General features: G+C 35.3%; 2 protein-coding genes across 2 annotated transcripts; both read right to left on the minus strand.

The window, feature by feature from the left end:
* Positions 1 to 259: 259 nt before the first annotated feature.
* Positions 260 to 4,111, minus strand: LOC113099124 (uncharacterized). Its single transcript, XM_026264210.1, has 7 exons — positions 4,079 to 4,111; positions 2,677 to 3,006; positions 1,672 to 2,058; positions 1,373 to 1,486; positions 1,129 to 1,188; positions 654 to 971; positions 260 to 528 (listed from the first exon to the last, which is right to left on the minus strand). Exons 2-7 carry the CDS (start codon positions 2,726 to 2,728, stop codon positions 449 to 451), a joined length of 1,011 nt encoding a protein of 336 aa, XP_026119995.1. The 5' UTR covers positions 2,729 to 3,006; positions 4,079 to 4,111; the 3' UTR covers positions 260 to 448.
* A 1,243-nt stretch (positions 4,112 to 5,354) lies between these two features.
* Positions 5,355 to 22,684, minus strand: LOC113099125 (uncharacterized). The gene is made up of 5 exons (XM_026264211.1): positions 21,562 to 22,684; positions 7,091 to 7,420; positions 6,123 to 6,443; positions 5,801 to 5,957; positions 5,355 to 5,584 (listed from the first exon to the last, which is right to left on the minus strand). Exons 1-4 carry the CDS (start codon positions 21,605 to 21,607, stop codon positions 5,830 to 5,832), a joined length of 825 nt encoding a protein of 274 aa, XP_026119996.1. The 5' UTR covers positions 21,608 to 22,684; the 3' UTR covers positions 5,355 to 5,584; positions 5,801 to 5,829.
* Positions 22,685 to 23,236: the final 552 nt, after the last annotated feature.

The raw sequence follows: 23,236 nt of genomic DNA on the forward strand, positions 1-23,236 counted from the left end.
AAATAAAGCAACAATGCTGTATCCCCAGTGTTTCGTAATAGCAATGCGAAAGCTGTAGTGTCTTCTATTATTATTTGGTCATACAAAGTGCATTCTAGATACAATTGAGGCATTTACACGCTCACAGAAAAAGGTATATCATTTTGAAAATGACAGTGCTAGACATAAATAAAACATTATGTCAGCAGAGGCATGTCTGTGAACACATCACAGGCTCAAGAATATATGTACAAAAACAACATTCACATACATTAGCTGCACTTTATATAGTGAATATTTTCAGGAATAAGCACATCAGCCAGAAAAAAAAACACTGTTGTGATGCACATATAATGTATACAGTACAGTTAGCAAGTTCTTGGTCATTCATAATAAGTGTGAAACATTGTATAGGCAAATAACACCATATATGACACATTTCTCATCAGCGTTAATAGCATTATACCAACTACATATTGGAGCTGCTGCATCTCTCTTTACTCATCAAAGGAGACTCAGCTGACTCGTTAGGCATATTCCGACTGGAATCTATAAGAAAGCAGAGAATAATCACCAAAGATGTGAAGAGATAATGTTGTTATACTACTACACAAAAACATAGCAATTAAGTGCATCTTAATGATGACATATATAAGCAAATCTGAGCTACTCACCTCTGACAGAAACGTTGAATGTTCGGTATATTTCCACTCTTCCACTGGTGGCGATCTGTAGTTGATAATCTCCAGAGTCTGTGGTTCTGGTGTTTGTGATAGTCAGAGATCCAGTCTTACAGTCCAGCTCCAGTCTGTTTCTGAACTTCTCTTCAGGACCATCATAAGTCTTCTGACAGATCTTACCGGCTGCTCTGCTGATTTTCGCGATGACTTTGCCTCCAAACTTCCACTCGATCACATCATCTCTCTGCAGTAGAGTTCGATCCGTGTCGAGAGTCACAGGTTCTCCCTCTATCACCGATTTTGGTAATAATTCTGTTTTATCGACAGACATTAGTCAAACAAAGCCAGAATTCAAATAAACACCATTTTGCCAATACGAATTAAAGAAAAGTCAATTGAAAGTATTCTACATGGATTCTGTTCACACGTAAGCACAGGAAGCGGAGTGTTATCTGAAGGTAACACTCACCCGGTTCCTGTGCCCCTGTAGACTGACAGCAGTTATACGACCTCAGTTTCAACAACAAAACTAGGAACAAACATAAAGCCACATAAACCCCTCTTGAATGCATCTCATTGGTCTCTGTTTTCAACCACTTGAGTATTTTTACAATTAAGAATCTTAAAAAAAAAAAAACTATTATTATAATAATCACACCTAAAGAAACATCTAAATAAAGTTAATTGAAAATATTCACATTTCTGTTACTTACAGTTCCTGTTGCGCCAGTTTTTAAAGCCCACAGCCAAACACCAAACCGTCACCATCAACAAAAGCACTATAGCGATTGGCATCCAAACTACATGTGAGTGGAATTTCGTAATTTCTAAAAAAAAAAATATATATATATATATTAATTATGGCAATTAGCACAATGTTGAGAACCTACCTCACATACTGGCACAAATAAAACGAGAATCTTAGGATAAATGCATCTTATTTAAATACATTAACACCATGTACAATAGAATAGAATATATAGTGCAGTATAAAATAGCCCGTGATCCTCACCACTAACGGTGACGTTGAATCTCCTGTATTTGGTCCCGGTGTTATTGCTGATCTGTAGCATATAAAACCCCGCGTGTTTGGGTCTGATGTCTGTGATGGTCAGAGATCCGGTCACTTTGTCCATTTTCAGTCTGTCGCTAAACATCTCGCCGTCACCGGGATCTAATGCGACCTCACCGGTTTCTCCATCGATTTTAGCGATGGCGGTCACATCCCTTTGACACGGGACGTGGTGAAGCGGATTATCTACGCAGTCTTTGGCAGCCCGTCCAAAATTCCAGACGATCAGATAGTCTTTCTGTACTTTAAAGTTAGTGTTTAGAGTGACGGATTCTCCCTCCTTTGCTGATACGGGCTTTATTTTCTCTGAGTCCGGATCAAACACACCTGGAAGAGTTTCACAGTTGATTACTTGCACCAAAAAGACACCAAATCAAGTTTCAGTTTCATTCAGATTTATATAGGAACCAGACCACCTAACAACAATGTGGGATTCTTACTATGGGAGTGGGCTGCCAGGTCACATGACAACAAAGAGAGAGAGTTTGGAGGCCAAACAGAGGGAATGAACTGTACAACCCTAAAGTGAGCCATTTCAAGAAAGGCTGATCGTGATGGGACTTTCTTTCACGCATGGATTTATCTTCAAAGGATAGTTTCAATGCAATGAGAAAATCCAGGTGAGATCTATCCATTTGCTTCAACTCAAAACTTTCCTTCATTGTTTGCTGCAAACATTCGTGCTTTTTTTTATTATCAGAGTTTCTAGTCGCGTCTAGAAATTCTCAGCTATCTTGGTATGAGTTTGGAGATGCATATGAATAAATTGTGTTTCAATTCATCTAAAATTTGTACGAATTTTTAACAATTTAATGCTTTTTATTTGCACGTCAAACTAAAATCGACCATTTCACAACTGCATATTACTTTCCAACTTTATCCAATGTGGTAATTCCACAACTAGTTCAGATTTCTGTTAAATATAATCATCAGTGCACTCCTCACCTATTACAGTCACATTGAACCTCCTGTTCGAGGAGCCGCTCGGGCTCTTCATTTCCACTTTATAAACTCCGGAGTGGCTCGTTCTGATGTTCCTAATGGTCAGTGATCCAGATTCAGCGTTTAAGTCCAGTCTGTTTCTAAACCTCCCATCATTTCCGTCTTTTGTGGAGAACGTTTGGGAATCCTTGTCGATCTGAGCTATGATAGTGTTTTCAAACGTCCACAGTATTTTTTCTTTCTGTACTTGATCAACACACGTGTCTAGATTGACGGAATCTCCCTCCGTCACTGATATTGACTTAACGCCATCGGTCTCAAAACCAAACACACCTAGAAAACAAATACACAATTAATTTATAACACATTAACTCCTATTAAACACATATAATCACTATATTGTCTCTAACTAAATGTGAATATGGACCACAAAAGTGGTCAGTTTTAATTTTCAGTGTCAATTTTTAGAAATTGAGATCTATACAGCAAATGAAAGCTAAATAAATAAGCTTTCAATAAAGGTATGGTTTGTTAGGATCGGACAATATTTGGCCGATATATAACTATTTGAATTATCTGAGGGTACAAAAAGATAAAAATACTCAGAAAATCACCTTAAAAATTTTCCAAATTAAGTTCTGAGCAATGCATAGGCCTATTACTAATCAAAAATTACATCTTGATATATTTACAGTAGGAAATTTATTTAAAATCTTCACGGAACATGCTTAATATCCTAACGATTTTTGGCATAAAACAAAAATCTATAATTTTGATCCATACAATATCTATCTATCTATCTATCTATCTATCTATCTATCTATCTATCTATCTATCTATATATATATATATTTTTTTCTTGCTAAAAATATACCACAGCGATTTAAGAGTTTAAGTTTTTTTTTTTTTTTACTTCAGGGTCACAAATGTAAAATGCTCTAACAGGCTTATGTAAAACTTTCTTAACCATACATAGTGAATAAATAATAAATAAAACAGTAACATTACCTGAATCCAAATTTGACTGAAAAGGCTACGTAAATAAGTTTCACAGTTATAAACAACTGGATTTGCTGTAGCTAGGTAAAGAAAGAAGTATAGATTTTTTTTTTAAAATGTTTATAAAGAAGGTAAATAAAAGTGTTTGCACACACAACAGATTATGACGTAAACATACGCAAACTACGTGCAAAGCACATGCGGTAGATCTGGAAAATATTTCAATTGTGTCGATGCATTTATGGAACACTCCCTCCAAAAATCAAAGCATTTAAGTTGCATACACGACTTACTACTGCTATAAAAGCGTTCGAAAATATTTTAAATGTCAACAAATGCACATCACTTCCTGGTTCCATTGAGTAAAACGAAAATGACCAAAAATGAACAGAATTCCACGACTTACCATTAGCGAAAAACAAGAAAAAAACAAGGAAAATGAGATTCATATATCTGACCATCTTAATAAAATGCGAGTTTACCACGGCTATTATTTAAATAAATCTGAGAAGACCGCCCGTTTAATTCTGGGGGTAGTTTCCTAGCAAATGCCAAAATGACTGACAGAGAACTACAAGCTAAAACCCCAAATGAAGACCGATAGCGAAATTCATAAAATATTTTTCATAACGATGGCTGTGCTGAAAGAAAAACGAATGCGTTTGCTTTTTGATGGGGAAAAACCGCTGAAAACATCTGCTGAATGAGGCAGCATGTTCCACTATAGATGAGTTTACAGCGCCCTCTAGGGACTGGATCTGTTAGATCTGGTTAAGGTGGATCAGATCTACATCAGCAGTGAACACAACAACAGGAAAACACCCTTCGACCATTTAAGGACCACTTCCTCTTCTACCTCCCTTTGATTAACAGATGTGTCCATTGTTGGTTCTGAAAATGACAGTTTCAAAATGTATGTTCTGAGAATTTTAAACTTTCAGAAAGAATGTGTTACAATAAACTTCTCTTCTTCTCAAATATCTGACACAATTGAAAACATGGTAATCGTAAACTATATATATATAAAAAAATTGATTAATGCCTCTGCATATATTCCTTCTTTATTAATTCAAATATTTCCCAATATACAAAAAAAGGCATCATTTTCTGTTCCAGCTTAGTAGCCTAACAACATGAATTGCGGGGGGAATAGTAATTCAATGAATTTACAAATATGTGCAACAACTTTGGCATTCATTTTACTTATGAATCTCTACGATAAAAAAAAAGCCTGACTTTTAACAATAATAAAAGTAAAAAAAAAAAAGACCTATACATAACAGGAAACATTCACGACCCAAATCACTGTTCACAAGAGGAAATTGAACAAGAGTTTATCACAATCGATCCCAATGTAAACATAGTATCAGAGTAACTGTAAATATAGATCTTAAAAACATAAAAATAAAAATGAGGCACAAAGTTTCCATAATACTATGGGGGGGGGGGGTGCATTTGCAGATTTAACCAAAAAAACAGGCTCATACCTTAAGTCATTTGCACATGCCGAAAACATGTATCACACAATCTCCTTTTATAACCAATTTAAAAAAAACGGAATATACGTTTTTTTTTTTTTTTTTTTTTTTTTATGGCACCTGCTGATGTCAGGTGATCTAAACAATTTCCATCTAAAACCTTAGAAGCTTCAGTCAACGGTCCCACCAGCCACCATGATTATATATGCATCAATAACAGGCATGATATCTTGTAATTATACACAAGAAAGAAGTGTGCCATAAATACTAGGATCGTTGATCAGCTTGTAATGCAAACTGTTCCAGTGAATGTACAACATAAGTAAGCAGATTCTCTATTCTCGATCACAACTCATCCACAGCTCATGTTACAGAAGCACTGAACTATTTCTGTCCTTTTAATGGATCCTGTACCCCGTTCCCTTTCACATCACCTGAAAGGAAGCACAGAAGGAGTTATAAAAGACCGTATAAATTACATTTGCACAAGTGAACGTAAACTAAAATGCGATATCGAACCCATATCTCAAAATCATTCAAGCATTCTTCTGCTGTCATTTAGTTAAATCTTATAAATATTGTCATTAAATGGTGCAGCAAATCATTAGGATGAACATAGCATTTCAAAATTCTGCATTACAAATGCTTACTTTCGTTGATTCTGGCCATGCATGCAAAGTTAATACAGGCCTTGTTGAGTCTGTGTCTTATTCCGACAGTAAATCCAACCAGCAACCGCGATCAATGCAATGACACACAAACATATCCCCACTGTAATCAGCATAATGCTTGTGGACAGACCAGCTTCTGTAAAGGACAAAGAGAGACAGTCAGCTGTAAAATAAATCCTGTTACAAGCATCTTGCATTGGTATGAATCTTCAATCAGTTACACAGTTCAGAGTGTCTCCATTACAAACATTAGAAGGACTAGCATTAACAAACAACACTTTGAGAGCGCTGATCTACTCACCATCGACCGTGACACGAAACTTCCTGTGTTTAGGAGCTACGTTTGTCCCTTCCACCTGTAGTTTATAAAGTCCAGAGTCGGTGGTTCTGGTGTCTGTGATGGTCAGAGATCCGGTCTGATCCAGCTTCAGTCTGCCTCTGAATCTCTCATCAGTTTCATCATATGAGGGGTTTTTACTGGTTTGTTGGTCAATTTTAGCGATGGGAGTCTCTCCGTCTTCGAACTTCCATTCTATCACATCATATTTGTGTATATCAGCAATATTATGCGGTAAAATGGCAGACTCTCCCTCCGTTACGGAAACTTTTGTAGGAATCGCATCTGAAATACATGTAGAAAAATGCACATAAATATCTAATGTTAATGATTGCGTTTCTGACAATAATTCTAAAAGGTATATAAGGTATATACACCTGATAAAAGTATCAATTTCTTAAAAAAAATAAAAGAAATAAAAATACATTTTGTTGCAATATACCACGCTATTCAAAAGTTATGTAGGAAAAGTAATAGATGAATTTATGACAAGAGTGCACCCTCAGAAATCTACATTACAAAAGGAGCTTTGACCTTTGTTTAAAAAAAAGACTTCCTCGTTGCCTTTTTCTCTATCACATTTTAGAAATCATCAGAAGTTATATATCACTTGAAAACATAAAATCTCAAAATTCATGCTTAAAAACCCATTTTAAAATCAGACATTGCATTACCATGTAAATGGCACATCAAAATCATGTTACAAAATGTTTTCAGTCATGAATTATACAAATTTAGGTTTGTATCATGCACATTCAAGTCTATCTTCAAAAACGTGATTGACAGTTAACAGGTTTTAAGAATAACATTGCTAGAAAATATTTAATCACTTTAAATTTAAAGAAACATTCTGCATGACCAGAACACTGTGATTCAATTTAGGAAAATTAAGTATTACAATATGCTGCTGTTTGTCATAAATGAGTGCTTACCAAGGACCGTGATCCTAAATCTCCTGTATGATGTGTTAGTGATATTGGTGATCTTCACTTCATAAAGCCCAGAGAGGGAGGTTCTGGTGTTACTGATGGTGAGGTCCCCAGTTTGAGCGTTTATTTGGAGTTTGTCTTTGAATCTTGCATCATCAGAATCATATAATGAGGGATTATTATCCTTGACTGTAGCTATGACCAAAGATTTAAAACTCCACTCAATCACATCATATTTCTGTAGTTTGGTAATACACTTGGTGCCTAGAATGACAGAATCTCCTTCCATCAATTCACGAATCTCTACTGGATCAGTCTCAATACCAAACACACCTGGAGAACAAACAGAAATGTACAACACCAGTTTAACAATAATACCATGACATTTTTCAGCTGAGATGATACGCTTAATGCCATCTGCAATGGTTCACAAGTAACTCTTTGGATGTAGAACTATAAATGAGCTCACATTTTTTTGGTATATATTACTAAATACACTGATTGCTCCAAAAAAGCAATATACATATAAATATAAACACGTTCAATTGAACATGTGTTTAAACAAATCATTGTAATTTAATGTGCATCCACATGTATCTGTAGTCTACCTTAAATATAACAAATTGAAAAAAATAAGCCATTTAATATTTTAAATATTAAATATATATTAAAATACAAATATATACAAATATTAAAAATGTAAAGCAGGATTCGAATCCTAAAAATCCAAACACATATGCGGTCTTATTCAAAATAAACAAGTAGCTTCATCCTTGAGTTTTAAATGAAGTCTCGCGAGAGCGCGGTCGAGCAGAATGCGGAAACTGGGTGCGATTGTCTGGCTGCGATATTAAAATTGAAACTGGATGATACAGTATAGCGCTTTGAAACATATACACACACGACGATATTTTTCTTCCGTTGAATTGAGTAGTAAGAGGTTTACGTTATTTGTTGGTTTTGTTGAGCCCTTTAGGCGCATTAAAACAGCTGTTATGGATTTATTTTGAAATAATAAAAAAAATATGTTGATAGAGATCAATACGCGTTTAGAAACTATTGAGAGCCGAAGCGGTGGAGAATGCGTTATATACGACCTACATTGCGACGGACAGGCAACAAACTAAGGGTAAGGAAACCATTTTTCTACACAAAGAAGCTGTTTTGTATGTGTATTGCTCGTATAATGTTTAGATACGTTTTAGATAGAGATCTGTCATCGGACAAAAAACGGTGGATTCACTGAGAAACTTTTGGCAAAGAATCAAACTTCCGGTAGTGTTTGAGCCACACGCTGTATATTACCTTGACGAAAATCAACATTACACACTTATGTCAAACAGCTTGTCAGAAGTAGACGTTATTTTTGTCGTTAGCGTTGATGTTCTTGCTCCTAGAGCGGACTTGACGGCCTTTGGGCGGTGAATATTGTTTTCGACACAAAGTCGTGTTCTTCCAGCAGAGGGCGATTCACGGCTCAGTTTAACGATTAATATTGAGAAATATACACAAAGATGGAGGGGTTTGACCTCTTCTAAGACATTTGAACATCCAAACGTACTAGCTACAAGAATAAAGCTCTAATAAAGATCCTGCACACGCGACTATAAAAGTATTATTTAAAATCATCGTCATCTGTTGCTGTGATCAACTCTTCTGTATCAGCGATGAGAAAAGTAACAGGTGTCAGATGACAATACTATCTGAAAGCATTGAGAAGCGTTCTGGACAATGATTTACGTGAATAATCACACTGAGGAGCTTATACATAGCTATAAATAGATATGTCTAGAATGTAGGGATGAACTTCTGTAAGCTATTGATAAGTGGCACATAATGGAAAATACCAACAACACAAACCGACTTTAAGCAAAAGCAAAACTATGTTCACGAACCATGTCCACATGACATTTTAATTGTAAATTTGGTAAATTAATGTACATGCATGTGTTTTTCATGATATGCTGTACATAAAAATATTAAAACATTAATCTTTTTTTTTTTATTTCTTACATTACATTTAGTTAAAATTAATTTAATATGTATACATGAGATTGATATCTGAACTAGGGGTGGGCGATATCTGGATATTTAAAATATATCTTTTATAATATATATTTTTTAACACGATATGTATTTTGACAAAAAAAAAGTCTAAAAAAGGACAACTGGCTCCATTATATGGAGATACCTAGGTTTTAAGGCGTAGTGCGAACAGCAGGCAGATGTTTACTGTAGGGCCCTATGATTTCCGCGATGCAGAAAACGCGAACGGAATCGCAGATTCCAGTCATAAAAACGGAATTTACAGTTTAATGTGGTATGTCAAGGAATTTGTCAAATTTTTAATTTAATTAATCAAAAGTATGTCATTGTGCTTCCATCAAATCGCGATATGGACTAATATCTGCAAATATTAAGCTGGAAAAGTCTATAAAAATATGAATCCTGCATGTTCTGCGTGTCTGTGTTAATGAATGGTGCAGAAGCGCGTCTTCGTATATTACACACACGGAAGCACGCGTGATTTTAGCGTCTTTCCTCTCAATAAATGAGGACGTAAACACATGAAGAACATCTCAAGAACTGCGTTTTATGAGCAGTTGACCGTTTGATCTGAGTAAAACTAGCGTCATAATATAGCACATCATAGACTTTAGTATCACATACACAGAACTGTAAAAGTAAACTCGTCAAAATAAAAGTATTTGCCAGAAATCTATTACTATTGTTCAGCAGAATGTACATAGCCCACTAAAGTTACTACTACTATTAAAATGAAACAGACATAATTTTTAAGGAATAATCACACAACATTTCTTCCATGTTTTATTTTTAATTGTAAATCCCCTTTGTTTACCAAAAACTAAAGTTTGCTTAATTTTAAATAATTATGTTTCATACCTTCATTTTATAACCAGAAAAATGCAAATACACAGAATTTCTGAAGGGAAAAAACATTTCACATAAGGCTATTTTAAGATTTTTTCTTTTTTTTTTTTACTAATTAAGTTGTTTTTATGCATTTAAATAATTACACATACTAAAACACAGAACTAGGTAACAATAAAACATATGGTGAAGAAAAAAATACAACGTTTCATAGGGCCCTAAACGTAATATTTGTTTTTGCTGGGTTATTTTTCCTGTAAAGATACTGAGATATATATCGTATATCGAGATATAGCTAAATATATCGAGATATATTTTTTGCTCCATATCGCCCGGCCCTACCCTGAACCACAAAAACTTAAGTGTACTTTTTTTGAAATTGAGATTTCAACTTCATCTTAAAGATGAATAAATAATCTTTCCATTGGTGTATGGTTTATTAATTTGACCGAGATACAACAACTTGAGAATCTGAAATCTGGGGGGGGCAGAGTGCTCTGGTGTTACGTTATAACGTTTCACACATAGTCCATCTGCAGTGCGTATTAACGGATTCCAGCTGCTCGAGGTTGCGGTCCGTCAGTGCATTCAAGGAGCGGTGGGTCATCTGCAGCAGTGCAGTGATCGTTTACGTACGGAGTCTATTTTTGCTGTGCTGCAGGCGCTGAATTAAAGTGAAAGTGCATTGTTCGCGGTAAAAATTAACATGGGTTGACATGGAAACGCTGTCATTTCACAATAAATGTATACTAATTAAAGCCTACTGTGTTTCACACGCAACACATGGGTTTTTGGCTAGTTTTAAAACAAGAAAAAGGGCACTTTTAGATAAACAAGGAAAACAATAAATATATATGTTCACTTTTATGGATGCAGAAAAACAAAGTTTTATTTAAGTTTATTTGGATAGGGACAGATACAATAACATAGATAAACTTTGATAGTCATCTGATGCATGTATCATAATGTTTTAGCTAAAGCTAATTTACAACACTTGTCCCCAAGTAGGGCTTTTTGGTAAAAAAAAATAAAAAAAAAAAGAAAAGAAAGGAAACAAACAAATATAGTTTCATTCATATCAACATTAATATAATAACAGAAAAGAAAAAGTCTAAAAATGCAATACAATGGGAAGTAATACAAAAGTACTAAAAATATACAGAAAGGACAAACTCAGAAGACTAAATATGAGAGCAACTTTGTTCCTGAATTAACCACAATTTGATTTTTTTTTTTGAAGGTGGCTAATGTTGGGATGCATTTGAGATGATCTGGCAGAGCATTCCATAATTTTGCCCCTTTCACTGAAACAGCAACCTGGCCAAATGATGTTCTACGAAAAGGGATGTAACAATTGATTTTAGAAGCAAATCTGGTGCATCTAGTACTTTGCTGTCTTGTTATTATTTTGCAGAGCGGTAGTGGAGAAGCATCATTTAAGCATTTGAAGACCAGTTTAACCAGATGCAGAGAAATAAAATTAGCAAAACTTAAGATCTTATATTTACTTAGAATTTGGCAGTGATGGTACCTTATTCTCTTCTTGTCTAGAACTTTCAAGGCTTGGTTGTAAAGACACTCTATGGGTTTGACTGATAACTGATGAGTTTGAGACCATGTGGTTAGGCCATAAGATATGTGTGAAAGAATCATAGAATTAAAAAAAATAAAAGCACAGTCGAGAGTCAGACAGTTTCTTATCATAATAAAACAGCTCAAATTGGCCCTAATGGTTTTGCAGATTTTCTTAATATGACTTTTAAAATTCAACTGATAATCTATATTTATTCCAAGATACTTCACTTCAGGTACTTGTTCAATAAGTTCCTCATTAATTTTTATGTTCAAAAGTTGTGTTGGAGGTAGTTTTTGAATAGAGAAGCAGACAGAGTTTGTTTTTTTAGTATTAAGAGTTAAACAGGATGAGGCCAGCCAAGATGATATTCTTGCTAAATTAGCATTAAGTTTGTCAGCCACAGAGGTACATGTATCAGCAGATGCATACACCACTGTGTCATCTGCATACATCAGTAGACCTATATCTGGACATACTACGTCTGGTAAGTCGTTAATATATAGACTGAAGAGTATAGGTCCCAAGACCGTGCCTTGAGGAATGCCTGTTTTAATTTTAAGAAAAGTGGATCTCACACTATTAATCACAACACACTGTTCACGGCCCTTTACATATGAATCAAACCAGGACAATGTTTTTTTGGATAAGTTGAATTTAGCTAATTTTGAAATTAATATGTTGTGATTTACTGTATCGAATGCTTTTTTAAAATCTAGAAACACAGCACCAGCTACATTTCCCTGGTCAAGTGATTGTTTGATATTTTCAGTTAATAGACAGATTGCAGATTCTGTGGAATGGTTGTGCCTGAATCCAAATTGCATAGGACTCAGATACTGGTTTGTCTCAAGATAGTGCATGAGTTGTTCTGAAACAATCTTCTCTAAAACTTTAGATAAGGCTGGGAGAAGACTGATAGGTCTGTAATTACAAGACATTTTTTCATCTCCTGATTTAAAAATTGGTATAACCAGAGCATTTTTCCAACCATCTGGGAATTGTCCTGATTTAATGGATATATTAACAAGATAGGTGAGAGGCTGGACCAAAATGCTGCTATATTTTTTAAGAAAAGCTGTATCTAAATTAAAAATATCTTTTGAGAAGGTGGTGTTGAGGTCCTGTATAGCTTTCAAAACAGCTGTCTCACTAACCTCCCTGAGCTGAAATGAGTTATCTTGACCTTCAAACAGGTCTACTTTTGTTAGGCCTATATCATTACAGCATTGAAAGCTTGATGCTAGGTTGTTAACTGATTGTATAAAAAAGTTATTGAATTCATTAGCAACTTGTGCATTATCATTGATGGTGTGTTCACCCATTTTAAGTTCATATTTTGTTTGGGTGAGATTACCCTTTGGATTTAGTAGGCTGTTTATTTGTTTCCACATTAATTTGCCGTTCCCTTTAGCCTCTGTTAAAGCTTGAATATAATAATTTGATTTAGACATTCTAAGTTCTTTGACAACTTGGTTACGCAAACCTTTAAATAGTTTCAAATCAGTGTCCCTTCGGGTCTTAATAAAAGTTTTCAAGGCAAGGTCTCTCCTTTTCATCAGTTTTCGAATATTATCGTTCATCCATGGTAGCTGAAATTTCCTCTGGGATTTTTTTTGCTTTTTAATGTATTTATCTACAATACTCCCAATAAGAGACATAAGCTTATTACAGCAATCGTTTACTTTATCATATTGTTGAAGCTCATCCCAGTTAACACCCTTTAACTCTTTCTCAAATTCAGTCTGCTTTTTACTAGGTATTTCAAGTTTAAATAAGTACCGATTTGAATTTGAAAATCTACTCATTCTTTTTTTTGTCAGTTTTCTTGCAATTAAAATCATACTATGGTCAGATAGACCAGTAACCAAATTATATGTTTTTATGATTCTGTCAGGTTTGTTAGCGAAAATTAAATCTATTAGTGTTTGAGTATTCCTGGTGATACGTGTAGGGGTTTCAATCATTTGAATAAAATCATGTTTAGACGCAAGATTTTTCAGTTTTTTCCTGCAATGTTTGTCTATCCAATTTATATTAAAATCACCGAAGACGAGCACCTCATTCTTATGCTTAAAATTTTTAAACATCGCATCCAAGTTTTCACAAAGCGTTGCAGTGCATGCCGAGGGAGGATTATATACCACTAAAATATAAAATTGCATACTTTGCGACAATATTACATTAATACATAGACATTCAGTTGACATATCAACAGTTGGATACATTTGCTTTGCGTTGAACGTGTCCTTAATATAGATCAGTACACCCCCACCCCTTCCCACAGTTCGGTCCCTTCTAAAACATGTATACCCCGGAACATCGATTATACTAGTTGGAATTTTATCATGCAGCCAAGTTTCGCTAAGTTCATTAAGACCCGGAGATTGCTTGTGATAAAGACTGTTTCTGTCTGTGGGGTTTTAATTTTAAATATTTTAACAAGAAAAGTAGAATAATTATTGTGTTTAAATGTTTTGCCACTTGAGCCGCTTATTATACAAACCTAGAAGTAAAATGCATGAATGATGAGTTGTTTATATTTATTGAGTTTAAACTAATATCCATATCTATTAGGGCTGTCAAAATAGCTCAAAAATGATGTTCGAATATTGCTGTGGTAAACATGGAACTTTTCCTTGACATGAAACGATAAATAATCAAACCTCGGATCCATTGCTAGACAGAACTCCCCGAAGCCTGCCCCATCCGCGATACTGATTGGTCTCATGTTCTTACAAATGAACAAAATTATTTTATCCTTTATGGCCTCTTGTCGTGTTGCAGACAAAGAGCTTGCGGCGGGCGATGCAAAGTAACGCTAAGTGTCAAGACGTGACTGTTTAGCTGGAGTTCCACACATTATGCCATGCTCATTTGGGTGTACATTTTTGAGATGTGACCTCAATTTTGCTCGTGGTCGAATGGTATGCGATCTTAAATAGCTTGCATACAACTTTATCTCGCGGGTCAGCAATTTCTGCTACAGTCGAGTTGGGCTCTGCACTTGCTGGCATCTTCCATGAAGACGCGTCAACTTTCAGCAGTGATGCTGTGTCATACAATGCGACTCCTGTGACCTGTCCCTTAACCCTCAGGCGCGCCCACCCGCAAAATCCGACAACCACGCCTTTACTACCGCGGGCGTTTTTTTCCATTTTTTTTAATTCGAATATTAATTTTCACCTTCGAAATTCGTTTTTTAAAAACTATTCGAATAAATATTTGAATTTAGAATATTCGTTGACAGCCCTAATATCTTTGAAAGATTGATACTGTTCTGTGATAAAAGATTCACAATGCTGGAAATCTCGACGATAGTCAGAAATATCGACATAAGCAGATTTCTCTGTCAAATAAAGGCGATATTAGGCTCATTCTCCTATTAATTTATTAGATTATAATAATAATAACTATCATTTTTTTTTAGGCTGCTCATTATAATTCGGCTATCAAACTGCCCAGTTATTTCAGTTCATCACCGCATTTCACACACACACGCACACACCGCACGCGCGAGCGCAGGAGGATTAGAGCCTGTAGTCGTTGAAGTGGTCCGCTTTGACTCGGATAACTGATTAAATCCATGAAATTAAAGAGAAATGGAGTTGGTGTCCCACACATTGAATGGCTGCTACACGGCATCGCGCTCTTCTCAGACATGAGAGATTAACTTTTTCTTGGCGTTACAAATTAATTAAAGACAAAATAATAAGGCGGCAGAGCGAACTTATCATCCATAGTGGTTCTCACGTAGTCCTTCTCTTAAAGACTGATCATTTATAACACACACTATGTGGTGATGATGTAGAAGGACTTTGTGAGAACCACTATGGATGAAAGTTCGCTCTTCCGCCTTATTATTTTCATGCACACCGCACTATAATGTGATGCATAGTTTTGGCCGTTACAAAGTCTTCATCCACAAACAGACGTACATTGTCTGCAGACATAAGGTATTTCATTGCACTTTAACAAGTAATCTGAAAGGCCTATATGTGTGCAATATTTTAAACATTAACTGAGTTTAATGCCACAGTTATGTTAGAATGCATCTCTAGTTTTTGTGGCCTCGTCATAAAGTGCGCGGTTCAGAGTGCTGTATGACTGATGCATCAGTTCAATTCAACTTACTCCAAACATATGAATTTACCCGTTTTAAATATTTCGTATTTAATGTGTTAATTTATGCCCAATATTAGTGTTAAACTGCTGGACTTGAAATCTACTATTGATTTTCACCGTTTACAGACTTTACAGAACATTTAGACTGATAACTTCCAGCAGGACTTATTGTCACAGGACGCGTGATATGACAGCTGCGTCCAACTATATATGAACTAGCTGTTTTAAATATAGTATTTTTATATTTAACGTTAGTTTATCAGTATGTTTGAAAGTATATTTTTTCGATTATTGGTGATTCCATAGGCTCTCTCTCGTGCACCTGCGCGGTTTAAAACACCAAATAGTTCTGCTATGATAGGAACAAAGAGTCTCTCTCTTGCTTCACCCAGACACGATAATATTGTGTATCGTCGATCTCACGGGCTGACGATATGACGATTTGAAAAATAACCATATCGCCCAACACTACTGGAAAAACATTTATAGGCCTATATATTTATATATTAGGGGTGTAACGATTCACTCGTTTTCTCGATGCATCGATTACAAACCCTGTCGATTCATATGCATCGATCTTGAAACATGATTTTAGAATCGTGAATCACCCGCTCTTGAACAGCAATCTATTCAAAATGCTAAGAATCGAATGAATCGCGATTTCTATAGCGATTCAATGCTTTCAAAATGTATACACATTAAATTACTACACGCACAAATTAATGGAGACCTTGAAGAGTGTTCGTGAATCGTGCCTCTTATCTGTCCTTCACGCGTTCCACTGTTTACCGCCTGATGAGACAGGATTGCGCTCGCGCTCCGTTCGTCTCTGACGCAGCTGACGTGTGATCTATAGGACTCGTGGCCAGTGCCGGAGCCGTCGACAGCTGTATTTATTGCATGGACGGAGCAGAAATGTAAGTGTCTAAATCATACGCACAGATCCATTGAATGATAAATGTTTTTAAACAATGCGGATGAACCGAATATACGAAGGAAACTTTTAAAATTAACCACAGCATTAACAACGACCTTGAAATAAGAGCGCGAGATTTAGCTGATAATCAGATGCATGAAAGTAGCGTTTGTTTCATTAGCAAACAGACATCTGGCGCGTTTTCTCTCAGAATCATTCGCTGATGGAGAGGAAAAGTTAAATAGAGATGAAGACGTTTTCGCAATGAAAGAGAAGCGATCTCGCTCTCATAGACGTGCCAGGCTATATCTGCAGCTAAACTGAATAAAAGCAGAATGAATTGATGAAAAAAAAAAAACACAAACAATTTATGAATGATGCAGTGCTAATTGACATTTATTACAGAACAGAAACTATAAAGTATATTTTCTACCTTATTCTGTGCAGAAAATTTAAATAATTGCTAATTAAATGTAGCCTAGTATATAAAATATATATTATTATTATTATTATATAGGCTACATACATAAAATGATTGTATTTGACATTTCTGTCACTTCTGAAATTATGGCTACGCCCCTGGTGTGAAAAAATGTTAGCTTATACATAATACTCTTTAAGATCTTTTTTAAAAACTTGGCTGACATACATTTTTACGTATGCCATGTCGCATCATTAAACTAGCATTTAACAATGAACAAAAGTTTTTTTTTTTTTTTTTTCTAACCTATGGTTCTCTAACCATAAATGCTACTGTAATTTGCTCCCTGACTAAGCATTTCAAGAATTTAGTAGAAGCATTTAAATAATCCCGTGAATGCACTTAAAGAATGCAGAATCAAACCGTTATAATCGAATCAAATTTAATTGTGAATCGAATTGAATCGTTCTAAATTTGCAAAAAATCGTTCTTGAATCGAATCGAAAACCTATGAATCGTAATCGAATTGCTGCCTTGCCAACGATTCTTTTTACATGATATGAAATCAAAACAATGAAAAAATTTTGTGTTTGTGGGCTAAATACACGCATCAGTAGCGGACTGCAAACGCGTCCTGTGTGAAAGCACAATGAGTCTGTGCTGCTGACCAAACATCCATTTATGCAAGTGCTGTCAGGCTAAAATTTTGCTCCATCACCTTAGCCGCAAGCACGTCTTAGAATTGTACATTTACCATGTACCTGATGCATATATATATTTAAAAAAAAAAAATCATAAACCAGAAAAACGGCATAAAAAAAAATAAAAATAAACGTGATATAAATTTTAGGTCAAACAGCCCAGCACTAGTTATGGGTATAAATAACAGTGTCTCCTCCATATATGACAGCTGCTTATAATAGCAGATAGTGCACAGTGCTTTGCCAAGCGTTTGGCCCTTGTATTGGGCTGTTGAAGCCACACACACACACACACATAGATACATTCACAAATACATACATTATATATAACCCAGCTTCTTTAAGGCAAAAGCAAAGTTGAAAACTGTTTAAATTACTTATTTTAATTTTTTAATGTAGTCACGTGTCATTTTGAAACAATTTTCCCCAATAGTCAGAGTACCACATGGTACATTTTAAACCAATACTTAGGTTTGTAATTGAATGCCCTGCTATCTATTTTCCAGAAGACAAACAGATTTAGTAACATTTTGTGTGTATCTATCCCTTTAAGTGTTTAGCTCTTTCTACACAAAAGTAGGTTGTTAAGCGTGTTGAGGCCTCTCTCCTCCACTGACATTCATTCAAACAGAATGGCCTCTTGTCTTCAGTTACGTCCTTTTATGCTCACTTGGAGGGCTCTCACTGGGGGAGGGGCTTTGGCAAAACACTCAAAACTGCCAAGCGTCAAAATTCCTTTCTTACTTCATGATAGGATACTGATTAACAACATTTTTTAAAGCCACAAAGACTGTCCACTTAGAAATGTAACTTTTAAATCATAGAAAATCCCAAATTACTATTGCTGAAAACAGGCCACAATTAAAATATTAATTCATGATAAAACCACAAGAACTTTATAGATTTCACCTCAGATTTCACTTCACCTCTTTAAGAACTTCACCCCTAAAATTGTACAGTATTCCTGGTTAAACCATTGTTAAAAAGGATCGTTCACCTAAAATTATTTTTCTTTCTCACTCCTTGTTGTTATTTATGTTATTTTAAAACTGGTATGACATAACTTCATATTCAAAAATGTGTTTTATTCTTTTAAAATGCAAGGCAATAAGACCCCAAACAGCACAAATCTAGGTGAAGGTTATTGAACATTTTGTTCAGCTCAGCTGGCACCATATGGCTCTATAATGTCAAGGTCATGGGTTCGACTCCCAGGGAACAAAAATATAAGCACAGCAACATGAGCCTAGACATGCAACAACTTGCGATTGAGCTTCAATATTTGCTCAAATATCTTTCACAGCTTGTATAAATAGTCTGTGTGTTATTTTGAACTCGAAGGTCAGCATAGTTGGTCAAAACCAACAAACATAAAAAAAAAAAAAATAATCACCTACACATTAATTGCACTACTATACTCAATTTTTCTACATATTAAGTTCTTTAAAAAAGAAAATGCTTCAATTCAGGTACTCAAATGATCTTGTGATTACTTTGATAAACAATACATAGATTATGCATTATCATAGACTGTATAAAAACATGGACTTAGTGTCCGTGACGTCAGCCACCCAGGTTTCTCAAGAGTGTTTTTGAAGCTCAAAGAGGGCAGAGACGGCCATCGCCATCTTAGCAGCGCATCACTGAACATCACTCGCGAATAAGATCAACCTCTCACAGCTGTCGTGAAGGGCAAAATTTGCTATACAGACCGAAACCACTTTTTAGAAACAGGCTGTAAACACACACACATATACATACATATATATATATATATATATATATATATATATATATATATATATATATATATATATATATATATATATTATATATATACTGCTGTACATTTACTTATTTTAACATGGGGAGTCTATGGGACCTACTCCCTTTTGGAGCCAGGCTCTAGTGGCCAGTCGATGAGTTGCAGTTTTACTCACTTCCGTGTCCGTTCCACGTGAGCTACCGGAAGGTTGCCCTTGTGCATTATGCATTTGGCTTTTATCTAAACTGGCTGGTGTTGCATCCAATGCATGTATTTTATAATCTCATGCATTCTCTGAGAATCGAACCAATGACCATGGCTTAGTTTTAATTAAACACAAATTGGAGCTTTACATCAGCAGTATTTTTAGCAACACACATTTGTTAGTAACCTATATCGCAGACTGATAAAAGAAAAGTGTAAAAAGAAGAATCTTTTTACAGTAGCCACTGATGAAGAAACCCACAGCAAAACATCCCAAACTCGCCATTCATCCATTACAAACCAACAAAACCTTTGACAACTCCTTTGCATACGCATTCAGCAAGCTATAGCCCCCTTTTCACCAAAGCAATGTCTTCATAAAGTGCTATGAATAAAATAAGCCACCGAAAAGTTTAAATTATTCATATTTATTCAATGCCCCCACTATTAATAGCACATCAAGGAGAAACGCGCTGTTGCGTAGATACTACTTAATTCATAACCCAAAATCAATAGTCAGCGTAGCGTGAATTAACGCCTAGTTTTCCATTCATTTTAACTGATATAATGGCAGTTAAACTTTATAAACAGTATAACTTGATTAGAAAAATGAATGCGTGAACTCACCTGAATAAAAACACATCCGGTTTGATGCACAGATAACCTAATGTCCCTCTTTCGCCCCCTTGTGTATTGAGGTTGTCAGACCTTTGCACGAGCTCACCCACATACCCTCGCGACAAATCGCATATTAGCTGTCATAGTGATTGGGCGTTTACTGTAAGTACATTCATGTAAAGGGATTTGTTCGCGTTCGATGAAAAAAAAAAAAAAAAATCTGTGAAAATCATCATCACGGGCGTATGCTTATTATATAGGCTAATTTATGCATTTAACCAGAAATATTCTTAACATAGACAATTATATTATATTTATAAATAATAATAATAATGTTTTAGTTATTGAATGAAAGCTTATTAACATTTTGCTTGGTATTGGTCCGTTATTAGCCTATACATCATATAGAATTAGAATAAACAAGGCTAAAGTTTGCTATAGCCTATATTATTTTCATACAGATGCTTCAGCTTTCCAGCTAGCTGTCCCATAGTACATTAAAAAATCATGACAAACTGGTTTATGCAGCTAAACACGACGAACTGTACTGTACGATGAACTTGCGTAATATAGCCTGCACTCAACATAAATAACGCATTACCATCATATGTAGTCCATACATCGCGTTTATATTCGGTTTACCATTTATGATTATGATTGAGATGCATTTGAGAAAACAATGCAGGCAGGGATTGTAGGCTACATTCAATATGACGTAAAGCAAAAACAACTGATCTTTTAAAACAGCCATGACAGTTGCATCAGCAATATTAATCAGATCCCAAATTTTTAAATATTTGCAATACATACGAAACCAGAATAAAGATTCGTGACGAATACGCATAAGGCCTACTGGCATCTCGGAATCCTGATTATTAAACAAATATCACACAGATTGCACGAATGGACACTGGAGAGACAATAATTAAATTTACTTGAGTAGCATATACCACACACAGTTCTCAAAGCCCCGACGTGAATTTGATATCAACCTTCAAATGGCTGTTATCGCAAGGCCTGAACTTGAAACCCAGTGGCGTCCGAGGATTTATAAAGGGAAATAGCGCAGAATTCAGCACATACGCCATTTTTATTCTCGGTCTTGTATCCAAATAAAAAAAAAACAATCGCTACGAGCATGTTAAGCACCGCAAGCGGTATGGAAATACGCGTATTAAAGAAAAAAATACGCATTATTTCCGGTTCTATTAATTAAAACCGAAAGTGTTATAGCTAAAAAAAATAAAATTACTACTTACCGTTCACGAATAATAAGACAGGAAACATCAAATTCGCGATGCCCATCCTGATTGTAGATTTGTGTTATTTCTGGAGCTTAAAAAAGATGAAGATCGTAGCTAGAAATATCCATATAAATCTGTGGTGTTGTCGTTTCTCTGCCGCACCCAGCCAGATTGATAACGACAATCACTAAAAAAAACGGCTAAATAATTCCTGAGACTATTTTGAATTTACTGAGATTAAAGTATATTCTTTAAGATTTGAACGACGTGGAAAATGGTTTACGTTCCCTCAATGTCACCAATACAAGAGAACGCACAACTCGCTCGAAATGGCTGATTCTTCCGTCTGGCAGGTAACGTGACGCGGGACGACACCGACTCACAACGCCACCTACCGTACAAAAAAACATACAAGCAAACCATACCAAGTAGTCCCCCTAAAAAACGTCTAAGCCTCTTCTGTCTGGACATGAGAGAACGTAATTCTTAGTTGACTGTGAGAAATAATGTGAGAAAATGTCAAGTTTTAATTGAAAACTCATAAGAAATAAGCATTTTAGAATAAAAAAGATGATTGATATTACTACTCCAGTTATGCCCATACTCCTCAAACCAGAATACGTATTTCGCACTTGACTATGATAGTATCGTTTAGTATTATGTAGCACATATTTTGACCCTATAGATCAAGACATTTCTGAGCATACTTAAGAATCATATTGGCATTTGTGGACAGATGGTTGCCTGCTTAAGCTATTACATGTCAGATAACTAAAATGTTATTTTTGTAAATGAAGAGATGGTAAAAGTGACACAGGTAAAGTGTGGTGTGCCACAGGGCTCAGTCCTAGGTCCTTTGTAGTTCTCCATTTACATGTTTCCTACAACTGATATTTTTGGGATATTATAACATGGGTGAAATCCATCTTTATATTTCCACATTCAAAGCTGGTTTACTGCATTTTGACTATTTTGATTAATTTTCATCTAGTAAATAAAATTAAATGTTAACTAAGCAGTGTTTGGTCTGACTGGACCTAATGTCCATCTAAGTGCTTTCATACAGATATATTGCTATTCTATGAATTGTTCTCTCTCTGTTAATGAATAGAAAATATTATTAATGTATTCATAACATAAATAATAGATTATTGTAATAAACGTGTCTGGTTGTCACACTTTCTGAATAAAAAGAAATGCAGCCTGTTCTAAATTTTTCAACCAGAGTTTTGATCATTTCAGGCAATCAGTTATCATTTTCTCTACTACGGCTACCAAATTACATTTATATTAGAAGTAAAACATTTAAACTATTAAATTCACCTGTTAATTCTACAAATGTATTGGATGAAGGGGGATCCTGACTGCTTTTTCTGTCTTTCCTGCAGCCGTGATCATCGAGGCTCCAGCAGCAGTTGACATGAGATGATTGGAGACTGGACATGGAGAAACAAAGGCATTCATTAGTGTACTTGAATGTCTCAGCTTGGTCTATAACAAACACTATGAAAACTTCACAAATCACCTTGTAATTTCCTAATATATATAGGTCATGTGAGGGAATAATTAATTGAGAATGATGTGTTTTGCAAGCGTTTACTCCTGTTAAAATTTTAACCAAAATTGCATTGACCTTGACTGACATTTTACACACAAATGCTTTCAGTTCAAACAGAGAGAAAGTAAAGGA

The sequence above is a fragment of the Carassius auratus genome, unplaced genomic scaffold (assembly GCF_003368295.1).
Source record: "Carassius auratus strain Wakin unplaced genomic scaffold, ASM336829v1 scaf_tig00216865, whole genome shotgun sequence".
NCBI classification, from domain to species: Eukaryota; Metazoa; Chordata; class Actinopteri; order Cypriniformes; family Cyprinidae; genus Carassius; species Carassius auratus.

Excerpts from the sequence above, each read along its gene's own strand:
- LOC113099124 (XM_026264210.1), bottom strand. The coding sequence starts at position 2,728 with ATGAAGAGCCCGAGCGGCTCCTCGAACAGGAGGTTCAATGTGACTGTA. Across the intron at positions 1,487-1,671 it reads ATTCAACGTCACCGTTAGTG|AAATTACGAAATTCCACTCA; the intron begins GTGAGGATCACG and ends TTTTTTTTTTAG. Across the intron at positions 529-653 it reads ATTCAACGTTTCTGTCAGAG|ATTCCAGTCGGAATATGCCT; the intron begins GTGAGTAGCTCA and ends GCTTTCTTATAG.
- LOC113099125 (XM_026264211.1), bottom strand. The coding sequence starts at position 21,607 with ATGGGCATCGCGAATTTGATGTTTCCTGTCTTATTATTCGTGAACG. Across the intron at positions 7,421-21,561 it reads TGTCTTATTATTCGTGAACG|GTGTGTTTGGTATTGAGACT; the intron begins GTAAGTAGTAAT and ends TTTGTTCTCCAG. Across the intron at positions 5,958-6,122 it reads GTTTCGTGTCACGGTCGATG|AAGCTGGTCTGTCCACAAGC; the intron begins GTGAGTAGATCA and ends TGTCCTTTACAG.